The following is a 23,625-nucleotide window of genomic DNA, read 5'->3' on the forward strand; positions in this document are numbered from 1 at the left end:
CCAAGGAAGGGCTATTGACTAGGTGGACTCATGGTTAGAAAAGAAGAGGCAGCCGCTATATTTACAGCTAGGGGACCCGCTAAGGAAGACATATATTCAGCTTTTTTTTCTTTGTCGTTTTCTTCATTTCTGAAGGTCGTGCTCGTTCTGGTAAGCCTCTGTGGAAGATCTGACGAGCTGCTTCCAAGCTACCCGGTCTTCAGCTTGTCTGAGAGCGGTTGTCACTGGAAGTCCCGTAATTTCTTTTATGGAGTCAGACCATCGACTAGGTGATCGGCCCCTAGGTCTTCTCCCATCTACTTTGCCCACCACAACCAGCTTTTCAAGGTTGTCTGGATCTCTTCGCGCTATGTGGCCAAAGTAGGTTAGAATGCGCTGGTAGCAGAGCGTAGATAACCTCGTTTTAATTTTTAGCTGTTGGAGAATCGACTTATTGGTTCTTTTAGCCGTCCACGGTATTCGTAACATTCTCCTCCAGCACCACATTTCGAAGGCATCGATCTTCCTTCTGTCTACAGCTCGGATCGTCCAGGACTCAGATGCGTACAGGAACACCGAGAAGACCAAAGTCCGTACTATCCTCATTTTGGTGGCATTGGAGACGTTTCTGCTCTTCCAGATTTTTGTGAGCTTGCTCATTGCATTTTTGGCCATTTGAGTTCGTCGGCGTATCTCCTTTTCGCATCCTCCTTGGTTGCTGATCATGGATCCAAGGTAAACAAACTCCTTTACCGTTTGCAGGTTTGATAAAAGGCCAGTCTGTGAAAGCTGCTCAGCTCTATCGACGAACATGACTTTGGTCTTTGCCCTGTTAATCGACAGCCCCACCAGCTTGCTCTCGATCTCCACTCTCCGAAACAAATTTGCCATCTCACCCTCTGATGCCGCAAAAAGTGTGGTGTCATCTGCGTATCTCAGGTTGCTGATCTTTTTGCCACCAATTGTGATGCCTCCATCCCAGCCATCCAATGCTCTTCTCATGATGTACTCTCCGTAGATGTTGAAAAGGAGAGGAGATAGAATACATCCCTGGCGCACTCCTTTTTCCGGTTTCAGGAGTCCCGAGATCACATCATTAATCCTGATCATCGATTCACCATCCTCGTACAAGCTTGCGATCAATGCTGTTAGATGTGTGGGTACGCCCATCTCCTGCAGGATGCGCCATAGGCAGTCCCATCGTACACAGTCAAACGCCTTCGTGTAATCAATGAAACACATGAGCATCGGCACGTTGAATTCTCGGCTCTTCTCTATCATCTGTCGCACATTCACTATTTGCTCTCTTGTGCCGCGGCCTTTGACAAAGCCAGCTTGTTCACTTGGTATTTGCCATTGCAGATAAGATTGCAGTCGCCCATTGATTACATGAAGCATTACCTTGCTGGCATGTGATATGAGAGCCACTGTTCGGTAGTTTTGGCACGATTTTGTAGATCCCTTCTTGTGTATTGGAACTAGTAAGGACTGTTTCCAATCCGTTGGCCATTTGCCCGTCCGCCACACCTGGTTACACAAATCTAACAGTAGTCTCTCACTTATATCACTGAGGCACTTTAGCTCTTCAGCGAATATTGTGTCTATGCCAGCTGCTTTGTTGTTCTTAAGTTTCCTTAGAGCATTTTGTACCTCTGATTTTAATATAACAGGCTCCAAGTGGTTCTGCTCGATCGATATATTTGTGTGTCCCAATCTCCTGTTGTCAGTGTACAAACCTTGGCAGTAAGATCTCCACCTCTCGGTGACCTGATCAATCTCCGTCATAAGGTTGCCATTTCCGTCATCAATAATCCAGGTTTTTGGCCTTACGTCGCGGATGATATTTTTCACTTTTAGAAACAAGTCCTTTGTGTGCAGGTGTTGTGCGTGATTTTCAATATCCTGACAGATGGAATTCAGGTATTGATTGTAGTCTCTGCGACATAAGCGTTGTATTCGAGCTGAGAGCAACCTGTAATCGTCGTGGAAAGCGTCAGTTTTGCCTGCAATTAGTACCTTTCTTTCTTTTATGGCCGTCCATGTTTCCTCTGTAATCCATGCATTCCTCGGGATGTCTGTGTCTACAGTCCGTATTTCATTTCGCGCTGATAGAATTAGCTCCTTGATTGCTGTCCAGTTCGTGTCTATGTCATTGCTAGGATTCAGAGAGATCTCGGCTATCCTTCTTTCAAAGCATTCTCTAAAAGCAGGCAACTCTCTTGCGTTTGGTCTTCTCTGAGGTCTTATCATTGTTCTGTGACAACGTTTCAGTTTGACGATCATTTCTGCCATCAGGAGTCTGTGGTCACTTCCGCAATCAGCTCCCGGATATGTCTTGGTGTTACGTATACAGGATCTCCATCGTTTATCAATTGCAATGTAGTCGATTTGGTTTCTGCATCGGTCACCGGGCATTACCCAAGTATAAAGCCTCCTTGGGTGGTTTTCAAAGCATGTATTCATGATCGTGAGGGCGTTTTCGGTGCAGAATTGAAGCCACATCTCACCTCTGTCATTTCTTTCTCCTAAACCAAATTTTCCCACTACATCTCTCAGGTGGTCATCGCAGGATGTAGACCCAACCTTAGCATTTAAGTCACCCATCAGCAACGTTATTTCTCTCTTAGGAAAGCTTTTAAGTGTATCTTCAAGGTCTTGGTAGAACCCTTCAATTTCATTTTCTGGCGATACGGCTGTTGGTGCATATACTACTATTAGGTTCATGCGACACGGCTTCGTGTTTATTTTCATCGTGATGATACGGTCGCTCACGGGGTTGTATCCCAATATAGCCTTGTTGATACGAGGTGATAGAGATAGGGCCACTCCGTTTCTGCTTTCCTTTTCAGGGCCGGAGAAGTAGAGTGTGTGACCGAACGGTGTACTATGGAATCCCGATCCTCTCATGTGGGTTTCTGTGAGGCCTAATATATCGGCGTTATGCTCCAGTTGTTCTCTTCCTATGATTTCTAACTTGCCTGGTTGAATCATTCCTCTCACGTTCCATGTCCCCAATCTAATTTTCTTGCGCAATTGTGTTTGCGTTACATGATGTGAGGTGTCAGCGCCAGTGACATTCACTCCACACTGAGCCTGGCGAGTCACTGCAGTGAGGCCAGTAGCATACTTCACACCATGCGACCTGGACTCGACATGGCGCCGGGTGGTAGCCGGATTGCATGCCATCGCTCCATTCTTTGCTTGACTTGTCATTACGAGTTTCTTGGGAATAATAGTGCAGTGGTTTCCCGTTGCCTTCTGCACCGCAGTGGTGTTAGTTATTTGGTCAGAGCGTCCTGCTGCCAACGCCCGACAATCCGGATTGAGTGACTTAATGTGTCCGGACCCCCTTCTCCCATCTGCTTATCGACCTATATCTCCAGAGGGGTTGGTTACCACAATCTTGACATAGGTTACTCGATGTAACAGGGTCCACCGCGTGTAGGATGGGAGTGGAGTTGGTGAGGAGAGGCTAAGTGACTATTCTTGAGTTGTAGTCATGTGTTGCGCTTCACCCACCCTTGAACCCCTTGAATATATTCAGCAGCTGACTGTTAAAAGCTGACATATTAACAGATAGTTATGACATAAAATATTACCCTAGTAAGGTTTACGGATATGCGCATGATTACAGTACAATACCTAAATGCATAAACAATTTAGTTTTTAATTTCATCATTACCTCTGAACAAAATTTTGAAATATTTTCTTTAACATCGTGTTCAAGATTATTTTCTACAGTGACTCATAGTTAGAAACTTCGGATAGACGCTGTTACAGAGACGCCTATTGACAGCGGTCAAACCTTTCAGATTATTTTTATAACCGTGACCAAGAAAATAGAGAATTGGCACCTAATTTTGCTTTAGTTTTGAGGAGGCGTCTTACATACTAAATGTATGCTTAGGTATATAAATAAATTAAAAATGTCTATAATTATAGACTTAAAAAACGACCAAGTGCGAGTCTGATTCTCTCATTAATCATCATTTCCTTTCATTTGCACTGTAATAACACCAGTTAGTATTTGCATATACCTATGAAGTACTATTACTAAAATAAAACAAAAATATTTAGTTGAAAATTTAATTTGGTATTTTTTATTGATGGATATTAAGGAGGTTTACAGGGGTTTCTTTTAATTTATGCACTTTTCTAATCACCACCTTAACATAAAAAAATAGTTTAGACTTTAAACCTGAGTCTAATCGATTTAACTTTAAGAAAAAACTTTGGTGAAGTATTTGATTTATAATTAAACGTTAGCTAAATTAATACTTTAGATAGCTCGACACGATATTTTAAAAGGCCTGAGAATATTATCTCACAAATTTTCTAAACAGAGATTCAGCCCAACAGTGGATCAGTAAAGGATCGACGATTATAAGTCAATCGGTTAATAAGTACATTTTACCTAAAATATGCAATAAGTTTATTTTATCATTAAACCACCGAAAATTCAATATTAGCGCATTCAGTTTATTCATCATGATATAAATTAACCCACTCATCAAGATTTTCTTATCTCAGGTGTCGTAGAACTATTTCAGAATGCGTCTGTGTGTGTATCTTAAATAGTTAACGGCCTATTTAAATGCTCTACTTTTAGATTTAATTATAATCGACATCGTTTTCATTTATTTGTGAGCAATTTTTATCTTTTAGAAAAAAATGCATGTGAAATGCATTGACTCATTCAAAGAGAAGGCACAGTTCAATCAGAGTGTCTAGAAGCATTTTGCACAAAGCTTCCTGACACAACGACGATGAGCAACATGAAAGATTTTTTGAAAATTCATCTCCGAATGGAGTTAAATAGAGGATGATGCTTGTTTTACATATTACGGGTTTGATATAATATTTAAATCACTTACACTTTCCGACAAACTACCTACATATTGTGAAAGCATCCTTAATATTATGGAAACGAAGTTAGAAATCGTGTAAGATAGTTAAAACATGAGCAAAGAAATGTTTAGTGAACAGCGGGGGCGGGCGGGCGGCCGCGGCGCCGACGCCCGGCCGCGCCAGTGCGCGCCCGCCCCGGTCCGACACTCGACGTCGGCTCGTCAACGATACAACACAGCCGCTAACATTATACGACCAATATTTTAATCGGTAAGAAATCTAGTGCTCCGACTAAGGGTTGTGCGAAGTGTAAGGGTTCAGATCGGTCGCGGTACACCTGTGATTTCGGAGTGCATGTTGCCGTCCCGTTCTCGTTGCGCAATTGTTCCCTCGTTGTCTCGCGCTTCCCCTACTCTCGGCCACATTCTCGCGAGTGATTAGTCCAGTACCACAACATTTTAACAGGGAGGGTAATATTAGTTCAACAGCACGTAAGTCAGTCAATGGTTTAACAGTGTCGACATAGAGTCGTTACTAAATAACTGTGTTCCAATTATTATATAACCGTTTTAGTTCAAGTAAGTTTAAACGTTTAATGCAGATGATTTATTTGACAGAATTAAGTAAATAATAGAAATAATTTATGATTTATTCAAGTTGAAATGTGCAGTAGACATAAAGTAAATTTTATTGTGTTTAAAAAATATATAATTTATTAACTTTTAATAACTAACAAATTATAAACGTACTTAAAACATTTTCAATGTTCAATATTTTATTATTTCAATTTAAAAAATCAGTGCGTAGTATCGTATTTAAACTTGGCCGTAGAAGAATTTTCGGTATGAATTCCGATACAGGTTGAGTATGTGTAGAGTGCAAAGTGGCCGGTAGGTGGCCCACCTGTCGGCGACAAAAGGCGAGATCCGGGAATGCTGTGAATCCGATCCGCCCGCCCGCCGGACTATTTTGGGCGGCACTCATCCCGAGCCAAATTTGCAATCCCGACAAATCGACGCGCGTCAGTGTATTTTTGTTGCCGTTTCACAATAGCGTTTTTTTACTATCGTTACCTTTCAATATCCATGACTACGAGATGTTGGCTTTTCCCCAAGGAGATGTAAACGTCCACGCCTACTAAATGGGTCATTCAGATAAAAATGGCAAAATATATCTGACATTGGCCTTCGTTCTTGACCGAATAATATCTCTTCTGAGTCACATTTTCGAATTTGCTCTACACTCATTTCTAAAATATGACACGCCCCCATACTTGTTTTAATAACTTGCGTCATATACTACAATTTGAATGAAAACTGACTAAAGTTTTGAGTATTATTGAGTTATTAAATTAGGATTTTATGTTGAATTGTTAGTTAGTCATTAATATACTAGATTATACCATCATAGCCATACTATAAATGCAAAATCTTTGATAAACACATTTCTAATTTTACATCATGTTTTTTTGTTACAGATTTGTAAATAAATTTATAAATGGTAATTTGTTTATTTAGAATATCGGACTAATATTAAAACAAAATATTTCCATTACATTTGAAAAAAATAGTTTTAGATTTATTGGATTTAAAAATTATTATGGTTATATCTAATCAATATTATTACAAGTTTGATATTTAAAAAATCAAATCTAAATCTATGTAACTTAATAAAGTTGTAATATAATAAAGAGTTTAGGATTTAAAAGTTTCATTCTTGTGTTATTTTTTTAATTGGAATAAATTTTCCGATGCCCACATAACCACCATCTGTGGTTGATTGTAATACATCAAAGCCATGAGCTATAAACCGGGAGTCATAGCAGACTCATCCTTCCTACGTGAAGTGTAATGGTATATCTTAACGTCCATCTCGAATTGAAAGTTTGATAAATAGCGAGCCTGTTTCTCTAAATATAAAGCGGTGACGCAAATGTATTAAACATAATTCATGACACAAATACTGCGAACGCATCATCATGGAAAAGTGCAAGTAGGCGGAAAGTTTAAACGATTTCAGAAATTAATGGTATCTGCAAAACGTTGAGAGGTTGGGGCGTATGAAGCGTAAAATACATGACATGTTTCATAAACAATCTAGATTGTTTGAAGCTAATACTTGGCGATCAATGTTATGTGGGCGGAGAAATATTTTCCATCTCAAAATGAACGGACTAAATGTTTCCATTAAAATACATTGTATTAAACAGGCAACGTATATCAACGTGTAATCAACAATAAGTTTATTAAGATCATATATCGACAGTTACTTAATAAATTGCAGTAAACCCGCGTAATCCGCGCGAGAACTCGCAACAAGGTCGCATGGAATTCAAAAATAGCCGAGAAATTATCAAACATTGGTAAAAACGGCCGTTTTCAAGTTACTCCTCGACCAGAGATTGGCCGTCAGCCAAGTCCATGGGCCATTCGACACGGCAGCCAGCCACCGAGACGGCTATTTGTGGCCCAGCTGCTAACTCTGAATACGTCATTGCTCTATTTACGAGAAACGAGCACGCTATTGTACACAATTATGTCACCTGGACTTAGATTTTGTAGATATTTAAAGCTAACGCAAGGTTACAAGTTCATATTACGTCCTTTGCGTATAAACGTTACACATAATTTAACCTGGTTATGACTGTCACATATTTTCGATATGATTACGCTATCAGTAGATCTCACATGAAATGTTTTGTTACAGACCACGAGCACGACAAAAAACTGCCAAAATGTTTAAAAGTCATTTAGAAATGATTGGCAGAAATGAGACGGCATCAAAGAAAGCCAGGTTTTGGCAATCTTTTGTCCGATCTCTAAAAGGTGAGTCCACTTATAACTAAAGAAACAGTTAAATTGATGAAAAGTATAATATCAATACTGAATAGAAAAATCATTAACTATTTTTACTTATATGATACAAAAAAATATATTATTAATGATCTTTAGTAAATCCTACTATATTTTAACAGTTCATGAAGAAACTTGAAGATCACAAAATATTAAATTTAGTAAAATTAGTGCACTTGCACAAAATTATAATTTTTAACGATTTAGATTTCCTTAATAACAACATATTAAATATTTACATAGGATCGGAAGACATCAGGGCCGAGGATAGGTACAGGCCATCCCGCCGCAGCGTTTTCCCCGAACTCCTGTCCACCTACCCCTACACCAAATCCATCTACGACGACCCCGTCGCCGCCGCCGAGAGGATCACCGTCCCCGGCTACCGCTACCTGCCGGTGCACCGCGAAGTGTACGGATACTCACCACGCCCCATCTATGCCCACAACTACCCTAGCTCCCTCGACCGGTACAGGCCAGGTCAGTAGCGCAACGGACACCACAAGCTATATTAACACCACTAAGGTTAATTGCTTTTATTTACATTGACTGAAAGTAAGTTTGCACACATGTGGCTTGGTTTCATCATTATAAATAGATCTACGTGTTGACAGATGGAACTCTTGTAGTAACCGCGAGGCGGTTTCGATTGGCAAATGCTACGCATAACTCGCGGCACTCTTACGTTAGATCGCCACTGCCAAGAGTCTGTCTATACGGAATTATTGATTAGTATCTCAAGATTTAGAAACGTTTCCTTATTTATGACCTGTACATATGTAAAGATATAATCATTTATAGCCTTATATATAAATCTTAAATAATAACATACATTGCATAACTTAAGCGGAATGAATCCGTGCCATAACTATTCAATGTATATTATCAAAAGAAAACATATTTTTTGCTTTCACGATCACGTGTGATCATCATTGGCATTATATTTTAATTGTTTCAGCGTCAAAAACCTACGGTGGAGTTTAAAATAAATGATTAAACGTCTAGCTATTAGTTACTATTCGGACCGAATGCTTTTGGCCAAGTTAGGGCCCCGTTATAGTATCTATAGAATAAAATGGAATATAAAAAATATTCCATTAGAGAACACAGCATTCAACGCCAGCCAAAATATAAATAAAATAAGTTAGCAAATCGTAAAATGTCTACGACAGTTATTAATTATTTATTTATAATGTAATTTATATACAGTTTTGTATTAATAAAGCTTACGCACATTTATATTGGCGTGGATCCTGTCGAAGGTTCGAAGATTTATGCCGATCAACATTACATGGTGTCTCACACGCATACATTATTCAATAATGGACAATAAAATTATTAAAATCGTCAGTCGTCAAACCCGCCATACACACCTTTTCGTATTGTAATAATTATATTTTTTTTGAATTTTAATAATTTAATATTTTATCATGTATACATACCTCAATACATGGAAAGTATCTTAATACATGTACATAATTACAGTTACTCGGTGTCAATAAAATAGATCGCTGAAACAGTTCTCCGCTGAAGTTTTACGTAATATGTATAATTCATATTCGTTAGGTGCAAATACTATTGTATTTAATACTATATGTAATATATGCTTGCAATTGCGTCCAATCATTTTTCATATGACTGCATGTTATGTTAATAGAAATCACCTCTTATACATAACATCACTCACACTTGTATATTCATTGTCACTTGGATATCCATGAATGTTTATCGAGAACATTTTGTAAATCTTCTAGCATTTGTCAGGTGACACCTTTTTAATTAAAATTTCCGCTCATGCCCTAATGTAATAGTAAATAGACAATCTGCAAAAACATTAATTCAAGTCGCCCAGCGATATGAGAGGTGAGTTCTATAAAACTAGATGAGTTCATACCCTGTCATGATTACCTTTTAAACTAAGGCCTGTGCTTTGCGAGCTCTAACATACTCGTAGGTTACAATAATAATGTACTTTATACTTGCATTAACTATTAACATTATATTTACTTTCCAAATGATTGACGTCATCAATATTGGTCTTCATTTATATTTTAAATTATTTTTTATACCCTTGAGTTTTTTTGTTTTCTGTTACATAAAAATCCTACAAAACGGATTGGTGGATTTATCGAATTGTTTCTTCGTGTCAATGATATTAATTTTCTCTAAATTGTTTTTGGTGTAGTAAAACCTGCCTGTTTTGTAGGTAACACGGGCTAAACATAGTTTATTTCTCTTTAGTTTATCATGTACCGAGGCGCGTGCGACGCGGTGTCGACCCCTTCGACGCACACAAAGCTTGGCAGGACCATCTGGACAGACTCGCTGCCATCGACCGTCTGTATCCTTCTCGCTACGGCCTCTACCTTAAGGACCGGGCATACCCCATCACCGACTTCACCGCCCCCATCGTCGACCCTCTGCAGCCCAAGAGCCTTAAAGGCATCGAATACGAACCGGATAACAAACCTCACTGGGGAACAGGTAAATTCTAAATATTTCTTTGCACGATCATCTTAGAGTAAGATAATTAAGTACGCGAGGTTGGACCATTCGAATTTTGCACGGACTTTGTAAAGTCTTCTATGTGTCTCGGAAAGACTGATTAATGTGAATTCGCAATGGGTAAATCTTGGCCATCCTGCTGATCTACGTTATAAGTTAGGTGTTGAATGAGTCAAATTGGACACTCACGTGAAATATGTTCTTATTTGAATCATTCTGGACGTGACGGATAACGAGAACTCAGAATTTGTAAATTAGATCTGGATCTAACTCACCAGCAATTCAACATAATTGAATTTATTTAATGTGAAAGATAGATCCAAAGTTATGTATTGTTTTACTTATTTGTAAGTCATTATAACATATAAAAGTGAAAATAATTTACACTATGTTACATAAATATTACTTCGATTTTTCTTGTGTAGTTTATTATCGACTCAGTGTAGGATTTGTAAAATCAAAATTTTGTACTTTAGAAGTACCTACTTACCTATTTTTGGGCAAAATTTACAAAATTATTATTCGATGCAATGATTAAGGGCGATGTTGATTATAGTATGTCTACTATCAATAGGTAGTTGACATACTTAACGAAATATTTAAAATTAATTGTAATATTATATACCTAGGCAATATATTGCAAATTTATAAATTTAGAGTACAAACTTTATTACATAAACTAACACAATTCATAATTTTTATTAAAATATAAAAGACCAATCCGTGTTTTGATTTAGTAGTTTAGTACCCACCCATCTTCATTTTATTTTAACGATGTTCGTATATGTGTCATAATTTTGTATTGAACATTGTATACGTTGTGCTGCAGATTTCGTCAAAATGTTGCGTTATCATGACATCCATAGCCAACTCTGTGCATACATAACTTCAGCACATGTGCATGAACTGCATTGTATATAAGCAAGGCAAATCTGACCCGGAATGATCACTTCTAATAAGTGCGTCTTGTGTCCGCGAACACTACACTCTTAAGACCTTTTGAAATATATGATGTTAAAGTTGGATATAATTTTGAAAATGTTGAACTAAATGACGTATTGATTGTGAGACTTGCCATGAAGGAGCGTGGCCAGCGAGGATATCGGACCCGTTCAAAAAGGACCCATTTTTCGCTGAAGCCGAAAAATGGGCTGATTTTGATCGCTCACTCCGAGGGAAGTCCCCGACACCAGTGAAGCCGAGAATTAGCCCTCCGCGGGAGTGCGAGGTCGCATTCGACTCCGACGGTAAGGGCAGCAGACCCCCATGCACCTTGAATCTTCGTCACGTCCTTCTATGTCATAAATTTATTCGTTATTTTTGATTAATCAGTGTGGTAGTCGCTAGAAGCCTACCGTGGATTATTATTCCACTTCCTTTTAATCTGTAAGGTGTTTATTAATATTTTAATGAATAGTAGGAACCTTATTACTCATTAAAATTCCTTCTACTTTAACTAAACAGTGAATAAGACTTACGACATCTTAATTCACATACAAAGGTATACATATATAATTAAGTCCCAAGCAGTGTATGTGTTCTTTCCATTAACTCAACATGCCCTCCAGACATGCATGCTCCATAGCCACTATAATTATAAATAATTTATCAACCTAATTACATAAAATATTCAATTCAGTTCAGTTACTAAAACAACAATCATGCCGGGATGTGATATCTGTAAATTTCAAGAAAGTGTACATAATGTATAATTATTATTCAGTTTAAATATTCATTAGACTTTGACAGGTCTTTAAATTACATGAATATAATTATATAAAAAAAACACACACACACACACACACACACACACACACACACGCACACATATACTCGTAAAGACATGATTATTATTATTCAAACAATGTCACATCTAGGTATTTTTGTGTACAATGTAAGCTACGCTGAACTAAGACTTACTACTTAAGCCAACTTGAAACATAACAGAAGTTCGGCTGTACTCATCGCTTGGTGATTAACATGCGTGGGCGATGACGAAGAACGGCTTGTGTGTCTGTTGTCCTTAATAATAATGGCGTATGCCGTGTAGGTGCACCGTTGTTCAGCGCTGGTGGCCTCCGCCGCAGGCCCTGGGCTGACATTTTCAACCCGAGACCGTCCCTGCCGATCTCGGCGATCACTCGGGACCCCTTCTGGTACGACTGGCCGGAGCTGAGACCGATCGCGCGATGGGACCGCAGCCCCTCCTACATCCGTGACTCGTACCTGTCACCCGTGAAACGCACCTTCCTCTGGGACAAGCATCCGATCAGGCCCCTAGGTTAGTGGGTCGCTGTACATATGCAAGCAACCGCTTCTCGGCTTTCTTCTACGAGCTGTACAAATTGGCCTGTGAACTGTTCTACAACTTCTTATCCTACTTGGCAGCTCACGATCACCAAATGCAATACGATTTCTAACAATATTTATAGGAAATTATATACTAATCTTGAACCTCTGATGACGGCAGATCTTATGGTGGCAGACGCATTGACTGTGGACGATCTAAGCAGGACTTTACCCTACATTCGTAGTCTATAAACTTTGCGCATCAGGCACCTACTCTACTATTGGTAATATCTTTACCCGGATTGTGGAATAAAACCTAGAATGCTGTTTAAGAATGTTTCACTTCCTTTGGGTATGAAGAACCTTTATAGTGGAGAAAAATTACTCCAATCGAAATGTTTGTTAAATAATAAATATTCGAAGAATTATTATTTGCAGATGATATCGATTTAGATTAAATATGATATTCCCCGTGTTTTTATTTTTATATTCTTATTTCATTCATTACAGATTAACCTCTATAGACAACTGGCATCGAAGTCATCGTTGCTAACTCATCATTTGTATATATTTATTATATCATACTTGCCTATATACCATCAGTTCATGCACTTTTATTTCATATAGTCACGTTATTAGAAATTCTACATTACTTCATCATATTAGGTACATGCAGTGTGAAACATTATTTCATTAGCATGTAACATGTCCTTTAAAAAATATAAGGATATCTCTACACCTCTCTATGCACCTGTGCACTTTTATTTATTTCTTATCCTTAAAGATGTACGTATTATTGAACTTATTTAAGTTATCGATTGTACCTATGGTAAAAGAAATACTTTACAATTACATAAGACGCATAATTACGAAATTATAAGTACCTATATTTTAAAAATGTAAAAAAATATTCGATTTGTATTGATATAACCATTCCAAATTCTAAATAGATGATACAAACTAAGAAAGTGTAAAAACAATAAGCTGCTATATTTACCTAATATAAGAAACTTCGAGATTTGGAATGAAATGAGAAACTTTCGCGAAAGTTACGTAACATACAGTGAATGTCTATTATGTGTAACTGTTCCAATTTTTTTTTCAGCTGCTGCTTTCTAAGGGCCAGAGATTGAACTTTACTATACTTAAATAAGCTATTTACTACAGTATGTGCCTATGAAGGTATTTTATATACATTTTTCTGTCACAACTTTGACTATGTTTCATAAAACACTATCCGCGTTCAATAAATTTGATTAGTATCACTTAATTTCATCCAAGATCTCAAAGACTGCTATAACATAGTCACTGCCACGGATATGAACAATTGTTATCAATAAAATCGTTTTTATTATAAATATTTTTATGTACTCCAAAAAAAAATAAAAAAACCAATAAAATTCTTAAAAACTCGTTTGGTGTTTTATTGTGAGAAGTATTATATTAGTCCGTGCATTATCTTTTACGAAATGTACGATCATTATGTACATCTGGTAGGTCATTTGATGTGGAGTCATCATACAGGGAGGGAAGGAGTTAATAGTTCTTGACTCTGTTTCTCCCACCTTAGTGTAGGTGACAAAGAATATTTAAATAGGAGATAAGTTTTTGCGGATCTTTTTGTAAGCTTGGGAGCCAAGTCATAGGTTTGGAGCTTCCTCCTTGCCGGGTTTACCCTGCAATTGTTTCTGGCATGGTTGGTCGCCACAACCGTTTAGAAAATAAATAGGTTCTCAAATATTTAATATGCAATAAAAATAATATTTATTAATTTGTTATTTTCAATTATAACTATTATATAAGTTAGTTCCAAATAGCACAGAGTACGGTTGCGAAATATTTTCATAATATATTAAGTAAGGGGCTAGAGTCATAAATAAGTATAAAGAGTATAAGAGGTATAAGCGTTTCAGAAAAAATATTTGTGAAGAAAACACAATAAAAAGAAAAAGTATTTTGTGCTAATTCATATAGTACATATACCTAGGTACACATGACGCGGGCTTCGTGAAATAATAAAACCCTGGGAAAATAATAAAATGTACGACTTCTAACGCCATCTGTTGTGTAACCTTAGCGCGCAACTTTTGTTTCATTGGGAAAGAATTACTCTGACTTGATTTTAATATCGCACTAAATAGTTAAAAAATATTTAACAATAAAGTTAATGTATCTGTAAATTACGTATATGTAGGACTAAGGTTACAAAATTGTACAGCAGTACGTAGTCGAAAGTCTGTATTCTGGATATCTACACCATAACACTCAACTCTTCATTATTTTTCGTCAGCTTTCCTAGTATAGGTAAATTGTCTTAATACTAAAGTATAGTCAGATAAACTTCTATCTAAGAAACTAAGAAGTGTAGTGGTGAAGAGAACTGTAAGGTGTGTATCCAAAAGTTTCCATCGAAAGTCATTAAATTAGGTTGGCGTTAGTGTAGCATGTGGACAAAGTAAAAAGCTCCAAGAATATTAACGAAAATATTATTTACGAAATTATTTTATACTATGTAAATAGGTGAGGTCTGTGTTATTTTTTTTAACTCGGCGCACTTCGCTCTGTCTACAACTGCTAAATTTATATTGTTAGACTATACGAGCGGCATTATGAAGCGTTTTCGAACTAATATTTACTAAATTACTGTTTACAACTGGATACTTTTTCAACATATTAGGAGACTACTTTCCATACCTAATTAAAATATATATGTTCTATGCGTGTGTGGCGGTTTTCGATATCAGCTATTCTCTATGGTTATTGTCTATGGTTATATGTTGTCAGCTTTACCAGCGATTATTCAATTTACCTAAATAAAGATTATCAGTTTTTACGTTAATCTTATTTACTTAAAAACATTATAAATGTAATGGATAAAATTTTCCAGTTGTTACGTTGTTTTGACATTTTGACAACCTATAACACTAAGATCGCTAGTGATGCCCCTACACGCAGCTACACGCACAGAAAAGTTGTCGGAATATTTATACTATACTGACATAACGCTACTCTACAATACTCCTAAAACAATCTGTGTAGTCTGTGGACTCTGTGGTAGAAATTTTTGAAGTGAGTTTGACGTTAGCTCAAATTTGTGAATGGTGAACGTTATTTTTTCAAATTTGTTTACTTATCATCTTATTTTGTTATTTTAATAAATCGAATAGAAATCACTCAACATGGGCGAGAATTTTGAAGATCAAATCGCGGATGCGAATATGAATAACTCACAGTTAGCGTTCGACAATCTTACTATATTGAAGGAATTCAGTAATATAGTGAACTTAGTGAGGTAAATATACTAGTGATTATAGTATTTTTATAATATAACTTGATTATATTGCGTGAACAGTTGTACACTACAATATAATCGTATAGTCAATAGTAATTAACTACTTTTACTGACATTACAGAAACGAAGATTTTCTAGAAACAGTGCCCAAAGCAAAACTAAGGAGAGTAAAATGGGTTCCAATGTTCAACTGCTTGAAACAAGGTATACTGGACGAGATGATCCAAGAGCTGAGTTCGATGTGGGAGTTTGAGAATATACCTGAGAAATTGGAGATTCTTGAAAAGCAAAAAGAGAAATTTGGTGATATTAACCACGAGAATTGGTAAGTTCTAATCAACACATTCAAAAATTACATTAAGTTACTCTGGGATAATGTGGGAACTATCAACTCAATAGTATACAAATGACCTTAAAAGATTTTAAAATACATCTATGTATATATAAACTGCTTGCTTCTTAAGTAAGGCACAGAAGTGCCTTCAACCATCGAAGCCCAACAGTAATTAGCCTTCATAGATTATTTTTTGTTGTACAATTTGTTCCTTCTCGTGCACATCATCCAACAATGCGATGTAATATTTTCAGTTATAATGAGTGGCTACTGCCACCCATGGACATTTGTAATCAACCACAGATATGATTAGATTTTTACTACTAATTAGATACGCCACTACACCAGTGGACTAACCTGGAATGCCTCAGAAAAGTATGTCTTACCACACCCTTCAAACCAGAACACAACACCGGTTAACATTGCTGTTATGAGGCACAAATAGGTGGGACGGTGATTCGCTTCCAATGGCACTCCATTGGAAGCGAATCACAGTGGGTTCTACCAAGTTCAGAATATAGATGTGCTATAAATATTTATTACATGGTAAAACCGCTATGGTCTGATCCACTGCACTACTATTTCTAGCATGCAATACTTCTCACATTTCTGATTTGCATGTGAAGAGTTTATCTTAGTCCTAATTAGAATTTGCAACATCTGATATTGGCTTCAGGTAGAACCACTGTTCTATAGGGAATTGGTTATAGATGTCTACCATTCACTGTGACTACCATCAGATGAATACTATGAGCTCATTAGCTACCTCATTTTTCAACATGTCTACCGTCACACAAATCTTCCAATTTAGCACTAGACTTGCTCATTTTGGTTGTTGCCTGCCTTTAAATATTAGTGATTGGTATAAAATATATTAGAGTGGCATATTTTTTTTCATCATAGGTTTGTTAGTTTAGGATATCATTATATCTTCTGCATAAATAATCCCAATAATGAATACAATGGACAATAATAATCAAATTATGTTCCTGTGAAGTCTTAGGTTAAACTTAGATTAGAGCTGTCTGTAGTAGTTTGCTAGTTGTCTGTAGTCTTACTTTTTTATATACTAACAATTATGATGTTAATTCTTATTGGATATTAGAAGGTATGTTTATTTTTTTTCAGGCGGCCACAAAATAATGATGTCACCGCTCAATTGAGAGCTTCAGATGCAGCAAATTTAAAAAAACAGAAGATGTTGCTGGAATCACTAGTAAAAGAATATGATGCTAGAGTGAACAGACTAAAGAGAATTTTAACAGCCAAAAGGGGTTACTTAAAAGCAATGCAAATGGATATTCTTAAATATCAAAAGAAAAGTGAAGATTTAACTTGTAAAATTAATGAAAAACTCGACAACCACAGTAAATTAGCAGACATGATCATCACAGAACATATTGATATTGAAAACATAAATTGGCAACAAAAAGATTTGGAACTTCAAGACTAAATTCATAACACTTATTAATGAGTAAAATTTATATTTCATAAAATTGTACACACCTGAGAAAAGTACAACAAAATTTTATAGTAATCTAATAATTATTAAACTCAATTACTTTTGAAACTATCTTTTACAAGTGAAGATGAAAAGAGAAGAAACATTAAAGTGTATTACAAAGTGATGCCAATAGACCACATAAAATCTAACTTGCAGCAATATCATTACCAGCTAATAAACAGCATAATATTTAAATACGCTAAAAAGAACAATCGAAGTGTAACAAGCAAAGTATACCAATAAAGCTCTAGAGGATAACAATAATAACTTGAAGAGGAAATGACAGATTTTCTAAATTTTACTAGTTATAACTCTGTATATTAAAATATTACAATGTTTTGTAAATGCAAACCTAAATGAAATGAAACAAAAATAAACCTCTTATTTTAAATAGTAATATTTATTAATGAATATTATTTGACATTGTTAATATAGCTAAAAATAAAATTGTACAATGCAAAATCTGCATATAATTTTTAATATTTAATATATTCATATTAATATAGCAATTGCACTATTGTTGCGAGGACTACACTGCTTCTACCACCATTAAAATTATATCAATTCATTTCGAGACTTCCTACATTTCGTGAAGTTAAAGCCTCAATAGGGAGATCAACGCTAATCTTCCACCGAATTTTGAAATATCTACCTATTCGTAATAGTAATACTGAGTGCAAAATAATTTCACTGGGAACATCTTACTCCCATAAACATAAAATATGAATTGCAATGGAGTCCTAGAACTGAGACACTTATTAGCTACATGGTGAAGGTTAATATCAATTCATGTCTTAGGCCAGCTCCACAACAGAATCCAATTCTTCAAAATAAATAAAATCTGCTTCAAAATCATAAAAAAAAACAACAATATTATGGACGATTCAGTTTTTTGAAAACAATTTGTCTCTTTCAATAAAACTATAATTTTTAAAGAACCAATCCTCGTCACTTATACCGAGACCTATACATACTTTACATTTATAGGCACATTAGTTACAGAATAAACAAAGCAAGTGCTTTCGATCCACTACAACTTAAGAAATAGATAATATGTAAATGTAACGACGCTTTTGTCCAATGCCCGCATCTTTTAAGATTGCCTGCCACTTATAGCTCCCAACATTAACAAAACAATTTATAATATCAATAGGTCTAATTAAAACAATAGGGTACAATCCATAGAAAGGCTGCATTATATCAGGGATCGAAAAAGCAATAGCCATTGGCATTAGCTGAATAAAATATGTCCATATTGACTTCCGAAATTCTACTAAACTAAATTCATAAATTACTATCATTCACAATTAAAAATAAAACAAGGCATAGGCTAACTGATAAAATACTTTAAATAACATGGATCTATTTATTCAGCTCTACCGAATGACCTTACTAATAATAGTAATTACAATACTTGATATAATTAAATTATTTGTAGCATTCTTCTCACTGTGCAGCACACTGGATCCCAAACGTCAGTTATTTCTTTTTTGGGGGTGACCTCTGAGGTGTGGCGGGCCTTCCGCTGTTGATACCATTGTACTGATATTTTGCTTTCTTCTCAGATGGTTTTAAAATCTAATAAAGATATACAAAGTTAAAACATTGATCGAACATTTGAAATCTTGTCTTTGAGTTAAAATAGTTTACCTGGAAAGAGCACATTAATGTTTCGTCCACGGACATCATGCCGCCCGCGTTGTCAAATTCCCCGCAGTAGTTGGGCGCAGAAAACAAAGTCACGAGCTGCCGTTTAGCAAAGAACTCATAACCATCCTCCACTACCTTTTATAAACAAAACAATTATAATATTATTATCGTGGAATTCGAATTGTACACAGTGGCATTCATTTGCTTCCCTGACATATTTTGCTGTATAAAAATTTATCAAACAATCGTCCATGCGTATCAATATAATTGTGGGAACTTTCCCATTGAAACAATAGCTTTTATATTGCAAATGACTAATATTAATAATAGTAGGTACCTGATGAGCCCTGCAAATCAAGTCCAAATCATGTCTGTTGAGAAATTTGCTGACGACATCTGGACCAAATGTAAACGACACGCCACGGTCATTTTCACCCCATCCCTGCACATCTTTATCCGGATCCGACCACAGCAGATCGCAAAGCAAACCTGTACGAAAAAAAATATTTGTTAGAAAAATATTGGAACGATTAAAGACAGAATACTTACGTATATAGCAGTGTCAGCCTAGTGGTTAAGAAACTCGGCCTCTTGTTCGCTGAATCAGAGTTTCAAATCCCAGGTACTTCTGATTTTTCAAAAATTATGTGCGTATTAGAAATTATTTATCACTTGATGAAACGGTGAAGGGAAACATCGTAAATAAACCTGCGTACCTGAGATTTATAGAAAAAAGAAGTCGAAGGTATGTGAAGTCTACCAATACGCACTTGGCCAGCACGGTGAACTATGGCTTAATCCTTCTCATTTTGAGAGGGGACCTGTGACCAGCAGTGGGTCAGTAATGGGTTGATGATGACGATGGTGACTTCCGCATTCAGTAACTAATTGATTTCTCGAAAATAGGCAATGCATTTAATTATTTCAAGAGATTATTTTTAATGCAATTTTAACCTGTATCAGGGACATCAGTGGGTCGCATTATCCGTCTAATCTGCTCCATGCCCTGTAGATCAGGCGAGAGACCGCCATGGCAGCAGAAAATCTTCTCATCAATGATAGCCGCGATAGGCAAGCAGTTGAAGCAATCAGTGAAAGTCTTCCACAACTTTATGTTGTATCGGCGTTTACACTCATCATAAAAACCTACAAAAAGAAATAAAGTATAAAAATAATGCTGAAGAATACAACTGTACAAATCTGTTTATGGAAATATCGGTAGGGAATGTTATTGAGGAAACTATTTAGTTGGTAGTAAGTAATAGAATAATTTAAACAGGTTCAGAAACTACTGGATCTTTCATATAAATTAGTGTTAAGTCCAGCTAATGTAATTTGTTGTTCAGGGCTATGATGCCAAATTTAAAATTAACCTTGGATGTAAGTACGTATAGTATCCCGTGCGTCGGCAAGCCGCCGATAGGTATTAGGTACAATTATAATCACTAAGATAAATTTCCTATGATTATGTTACTTTATATCGATAGGTACGTATGTATACGACATTTGACATTGAATAAATAACTATACGAGTAGTAGATATTATTAATGTGCTATTTACCATAAATACGGTTTATGCTAGCGCATTCGTGGTTTCCTCGCAGAAGAAAGAAATTCTCAGGATACTTGATTTTATAAGCAAGCAGGAGGCATATGGTTTCGAGGGACTGCTTGCCGCGATCCACGTAATCGCCCAAAAATAGATAATTTGCTTCTGGCGGGAACCCGCCGTATTCAAACAGACGAAGTAAATCTGTGTACTGTCCGTGTATATCACCTGAAATTGCACGTAAATGTATTTTAACGTCTTATAATACGTAATACGAATGGAATTCTGGTTATATAAATACATAATATATGGTGCAGGTATTTAGTTGAAAATTTTGTTCTCCCACAATAACGTGACTAATATTCGCCTATTAACGTTTTTCTTTTGTCCGTATTCGCAGCGCTGGATGTGTACACATACGTACGTACTTTAATTACACCGCCGTCTGCATCACTCGGTGATATAAGCCGAGATAAGCTGACGGTCATGTAATGCGCATAATACAATAAGCGTTCATAGAAGTAAGATTTCTATAGGTGTATTTAATATTCACGTCTCTACTCAACGACACCGAATCAAATCAAATCAAATCAAATTCGTTTATTATGGTTTCCTAGATGATTTACCTAATAGACCTTCTTCTTCTTACCTAGATCTTTGAATAAAAGTCCTAAATTAGGTTTAAATGTTAAAGTGCTCCTAATTATATATTAATTTTTAAAGTTGAATAAGATAAAATTAAGATAGACAATGCATCATCCAATTTAACATAAGAAATAAATTGTAAGATTCAACCCAGGATTGCCAGTAAACATTGCAATGAAACAGCTCATTTATAAAGAGTAGTGCTTTTATCTACATAGTTCAATATATCATAAAATTCAGCAGCAAGTATATAATAACAACATAACTATACATACAAGTTTCATTTCCATTACATCATATTATATAGATCATGGATCAAAGGGATCGTGAAAACATCTATGATACTTACCTCTTTAATCATGCAAAGGAAAACTATTTAAGAATAAGAATTAAATTATCCATGCTTAATAATATCTATATATCAGTCTTATAATTATTTGAGCATAAAAATGTCATTAATATTTATTATCATTGAATATTGTAATTAAAAATAAATTAACCAACAGATAGTGTACAGTGGCACGGCTATTTATGATAGCTTTGTTCAGTTGAGACCATCATTCTTTGTACAAAAAAATATTGTTCATATTGGTTTTACCACAAATTTTGAGTGGTGCCTCCAATTCCAGTAGTATTGGCTGTTGCAGGAATATTTCCCGAGACTTGGTACAGAGGCCTCGCACCTCTGACTCGGACATCTGAACTGTCTTTCCAGGTCGGCATCCTCGAACTGCAGCAAAATTATGTAACACATGTATAGGTGCCGTCTGTTATCTGAGGTCATACATAGATCAAGCAAAGGTTATAAATGCAGGTCATGTTGTGGAAAATGAGACAATTGCATAACATATTACATTACTTGCTGTCATAACAATTTCACGAACATTCAATATAACACATATGACATTGAGACTTGTTACAAAACACATGAAAAATGCTGTTTTAAAGGATTAAATATAAATATCCTGAAAAGCATGCCATAATAGCCTTATGAACTTCAATAGTCAACGTCACAAATTTAAGCGATGTAATGAGGAGTTGTAATTTGAAACAAACAATTTTGCGATAATGATCAACATATAAATGATTTGATACATTGTGTGCTAAGAATGGAAGGTTTGATAAGGTTAATGTCAGAATGTGTACGCTTAAATTTCAAATAGTGTTGCGTACATATATTTTGTTACAATTGATGAGAGATTTAAATCACAAGGTCCTTATATTAATTATTTTTTCATTTTCATCTTCAAAGGCTTCTTCATTTACTTAGGAAAAATAATTGGACAAAATGAACAAAAATTACTTTAATGTTAGGTTCAATAAAAGCGGATCGTTCGTCAGGAAAGGAAATCAAAAGTAACTCAAATAATCTAGCTGAATACTGTGGAAAGAATTCTGCAAGTAACCATACATTCTCCCGAAAAGATGTCTTTCAATTTTCCCTTTCGTCTTGCCGTTTCCTGTTGCGTTCTGTATACTGTTGTTACCCATAAAAAGCAGCATGATAAAGTGAAATTAACAAGTAAAGTAACATACAATGCGAACAAAGCATAACAATAAGCCCGTAAAAATTTTCGATGCCATAGAATGTCACTAGAATTAGTATTTTAGGCGCAGAGTTTACCTACTTTATAGTCATGTGACAATTTACAAAATACACACTATTTAAACAACAAAAATAGACATCTACAAGAATTCTAAAGCGTGAGCATCCAAAGTAGATTCAGATAAGAATTGAGGATAATCGATTTATTTATGAGTTAGACGTTTCTATACATATAGACTCGAGAGTTAATTACGCAACTGGAAGCATTATGAGCGATGAACAAATTGAGATCACAATAGATTTTGATACACAGAATTCGTATAGAGTCCAATAAATGTAATAAAATGATTCTTTACCTTCTAAAAGTCTGTGAATTAGACTGTCAACATTGAGTTCGTCAGCCATATTTACTACACCACGATTAATTTACGTCAAATCAAAAGTCAAATTGCCCGACACCATCATGGACGTTCTGATATATGTGCACAGATGTTAAATATATTTGCTTATGGTACGATTTCTATTAATAAACTAATGAATACAAAGTCTAATTTTCAAGAAAATATTTTATCTAATGTAATAAAATAAGCGATTAATTGAAAATCTACAGATTGCTTTGTCTTTTCTTTAGA

At 35.8% G+C, this 23,625-nt stretch overlaps 3 protein-coding genes across 11 annotated transcripts; 2 read left to right on the top strand and 1 right to left on the bottom strand.

Moving 5' to 3' along the window:
- The first annotated feature begins 4,964 nt into the window (after nucleotides 1-4,964).
- Nucleotides 4,965-13,886, top strand: Mf (myofilin). Of its 8 annotated transcripts, none has more exons than XM_073075617.1 (8): nucleotides 4,965-5,097; nucleotides 7,534-7,652; nucleotides 7,923-8,159; nucleotides 9,921-10,163; nucleotides 11,267-11,431; nucleotides 12,235-12,465; nucleotides 12,655-12,757; nucleotides 13,579-13,886. In XM_073075617.1, the coding sequence occupies exons 2-7, from the start codon at nucleotides 7,562-7,564 to the stop codon at nucleotides 12,723-12,725; spliced, it is 1,038 nt and encodes a 345-aa protein (XP_072931718.1). In that variant the 5' UTR covers nucleotides 4,965-5,097; nucleotides 7,534-7,561; the 3' UTR covers nucleotides 12,726-12,757; nucleotides 13,579-13,886. The 8 variants fall into 8 exon arrangements, with proteins under 8 accessions (XP_072931718.1, XP_072931741.1, XP_072931758.1 ...); XM_073075624.1 differs by lacking the exon at nucleotides 4,965-5,097 and adding an exon at nucleotides 5,168-5,318; XM_073075633.1 differs by lacking the exon at nucleotides 4,965-5,097 and adding an exon at nucleotides 5,254-5,405.
- A 1,648-nt stretch (nucleotides 13,887-15,534) lies between these two features.
- On the top strand, nucleotides 15,535-18,474 carry LOC140744195 (uncharacterized). The gene is made up of 3 exons (XM_073075694.1): nucleotides 15,535-15,765; nucleotides 15,887-16,090; nucleotides 17,228-18,474. The coding sequence occupies exons 1-3, from the start codon at nucleotides 15,653-15,655 to the stop codon at nucleotides 17,550-17,552; spliced, it is 642 nt and encodes a 213-aa protein (XP_072931795.1). The 5' UTR covers nucleotides 15,535-15,652; the 3' UTR covers nucleotides 17,553-18,474.
- Nucleotides 17,985-23,489, bottom strand: LOC140744181 (serine/threonine-protein phosphatase PP1-beta catalytic subunit). Of its 2 annotated transcripts, XM_073075677.1 has the most exons (8): nucleotides 23,350-23,414; nucleotides 22,859-22,924; nucleotides 22,046-22,177; nucleotides 20,815-21,030; nucleotides 20,208-20,399; nucleotides 19,591-19,742; nucleotides 19,254-19,388; nucleotides 17,985-19,181 (listed from the first exon to the last, which is right to left on the bottom strand). In XM_073075677.1, exons 1-8 carry the CDS (start codon nucleotides 23,396-23,398, stop codon nucleotides 19,083-19,085), a joined length of 1,041 nt encoding a protein of 346 aa, XP_072931778.1. In that variant the 5' UTR covers nucleotides 23,399-23,414; the 3' UTR covers nucleotides 17,985-19,082. The 2 variants fall into 2 exon arrangements, with proteins under 2 accessions (XP_072931778.1, XP_072931786.1); XM_073075685.1 differs by lacking the exon at nucleotides 22,859-22,924 and having other exon boundaries at nucleotides 23,350-23,489.
- Nucleotides 23,490-23,625: the final 136 nt, after the last annotated feature.

This window comes from Epargyreus clarus, unplaced genomic scaffold (assembly GCF_041222505.1).
Source record: "Epargyreus clarus isolate Ecla_fem2 unplaced genomic scaffold, WU_Ecla_fem_2.2 ptg000001l, whole genome shotgun sequence".
NCBI classification, from domain to species: domain Eukaryota; kingdom Metazoa; phylum Arthropoda; class Insecta; order Lepidoptera; family Hesperiidae; genus Epargyreus; species Epargyreus clarus.

Bases quoted from the DNA above. Each gene is read 5' to 3' on its own strand.
- Mf (XM_073075617.1), top strand. From the start codon at position 7,562: ATGTTTAAAAGTCATTTAGAAATGATTGGCAGAAATGAGACGGCATCA. The intron at 7,653-7,922 runs GTGAGTCCACTT...ATATTTACATAG, and splicing joins TTTTGTCCGATCTCTAAAAG to GATCGGAAGACATCAGGGCC. The intron at 12,466-12,654 runs GTTAGTGGGTCG...TGATGACGGCAG, and splicing joins GCATCCGATCAGGCCCCTAG to ATCTTATGGTGGCAGACGCA.
- LOC140744195 (XM_073075694.1), top strand. From the start codon at position 15,653: ATGGGCGAGAATTTTGAAGATCAAATCGCGGATGCGAATATGAATAAC. The intron at 15,766-15,886 runs GTAAATATACTA...CTGACATTACAG, and splicing joins AATATAGTGAACTTAGTGAG to AAACGAAGATTTTCTAGAAA. The intron at 16,091-17,227 runs GTAAGTTCTAAT...ATTTTTTTTCAG, and splicing joins GATATTAACCACGAGAATTG to GCGGCCACAAAATAATGATG.
- LOC140744181 (XM_073075677.1), bottom strand. From the start codon at position 23,398: ATGGCTGACGAACTCAATGTTGACAGTCTAATTCACAGACTTTTAGAA. The intron at 22,925-23,349 runs GTAAAGAATCAT...GGGTAACAACAG, and splicing joins AATTCACAGACTTTTAGAAG to TATACAGAACGCAACAGGAA. The intron at 19,389-19,590 runs GTACCTACTATT...TGTTTATAAAAG, and splicing joins TGATTTGCAGGGCTCATCAG to GTAGTGGAGGATGGTTATGA.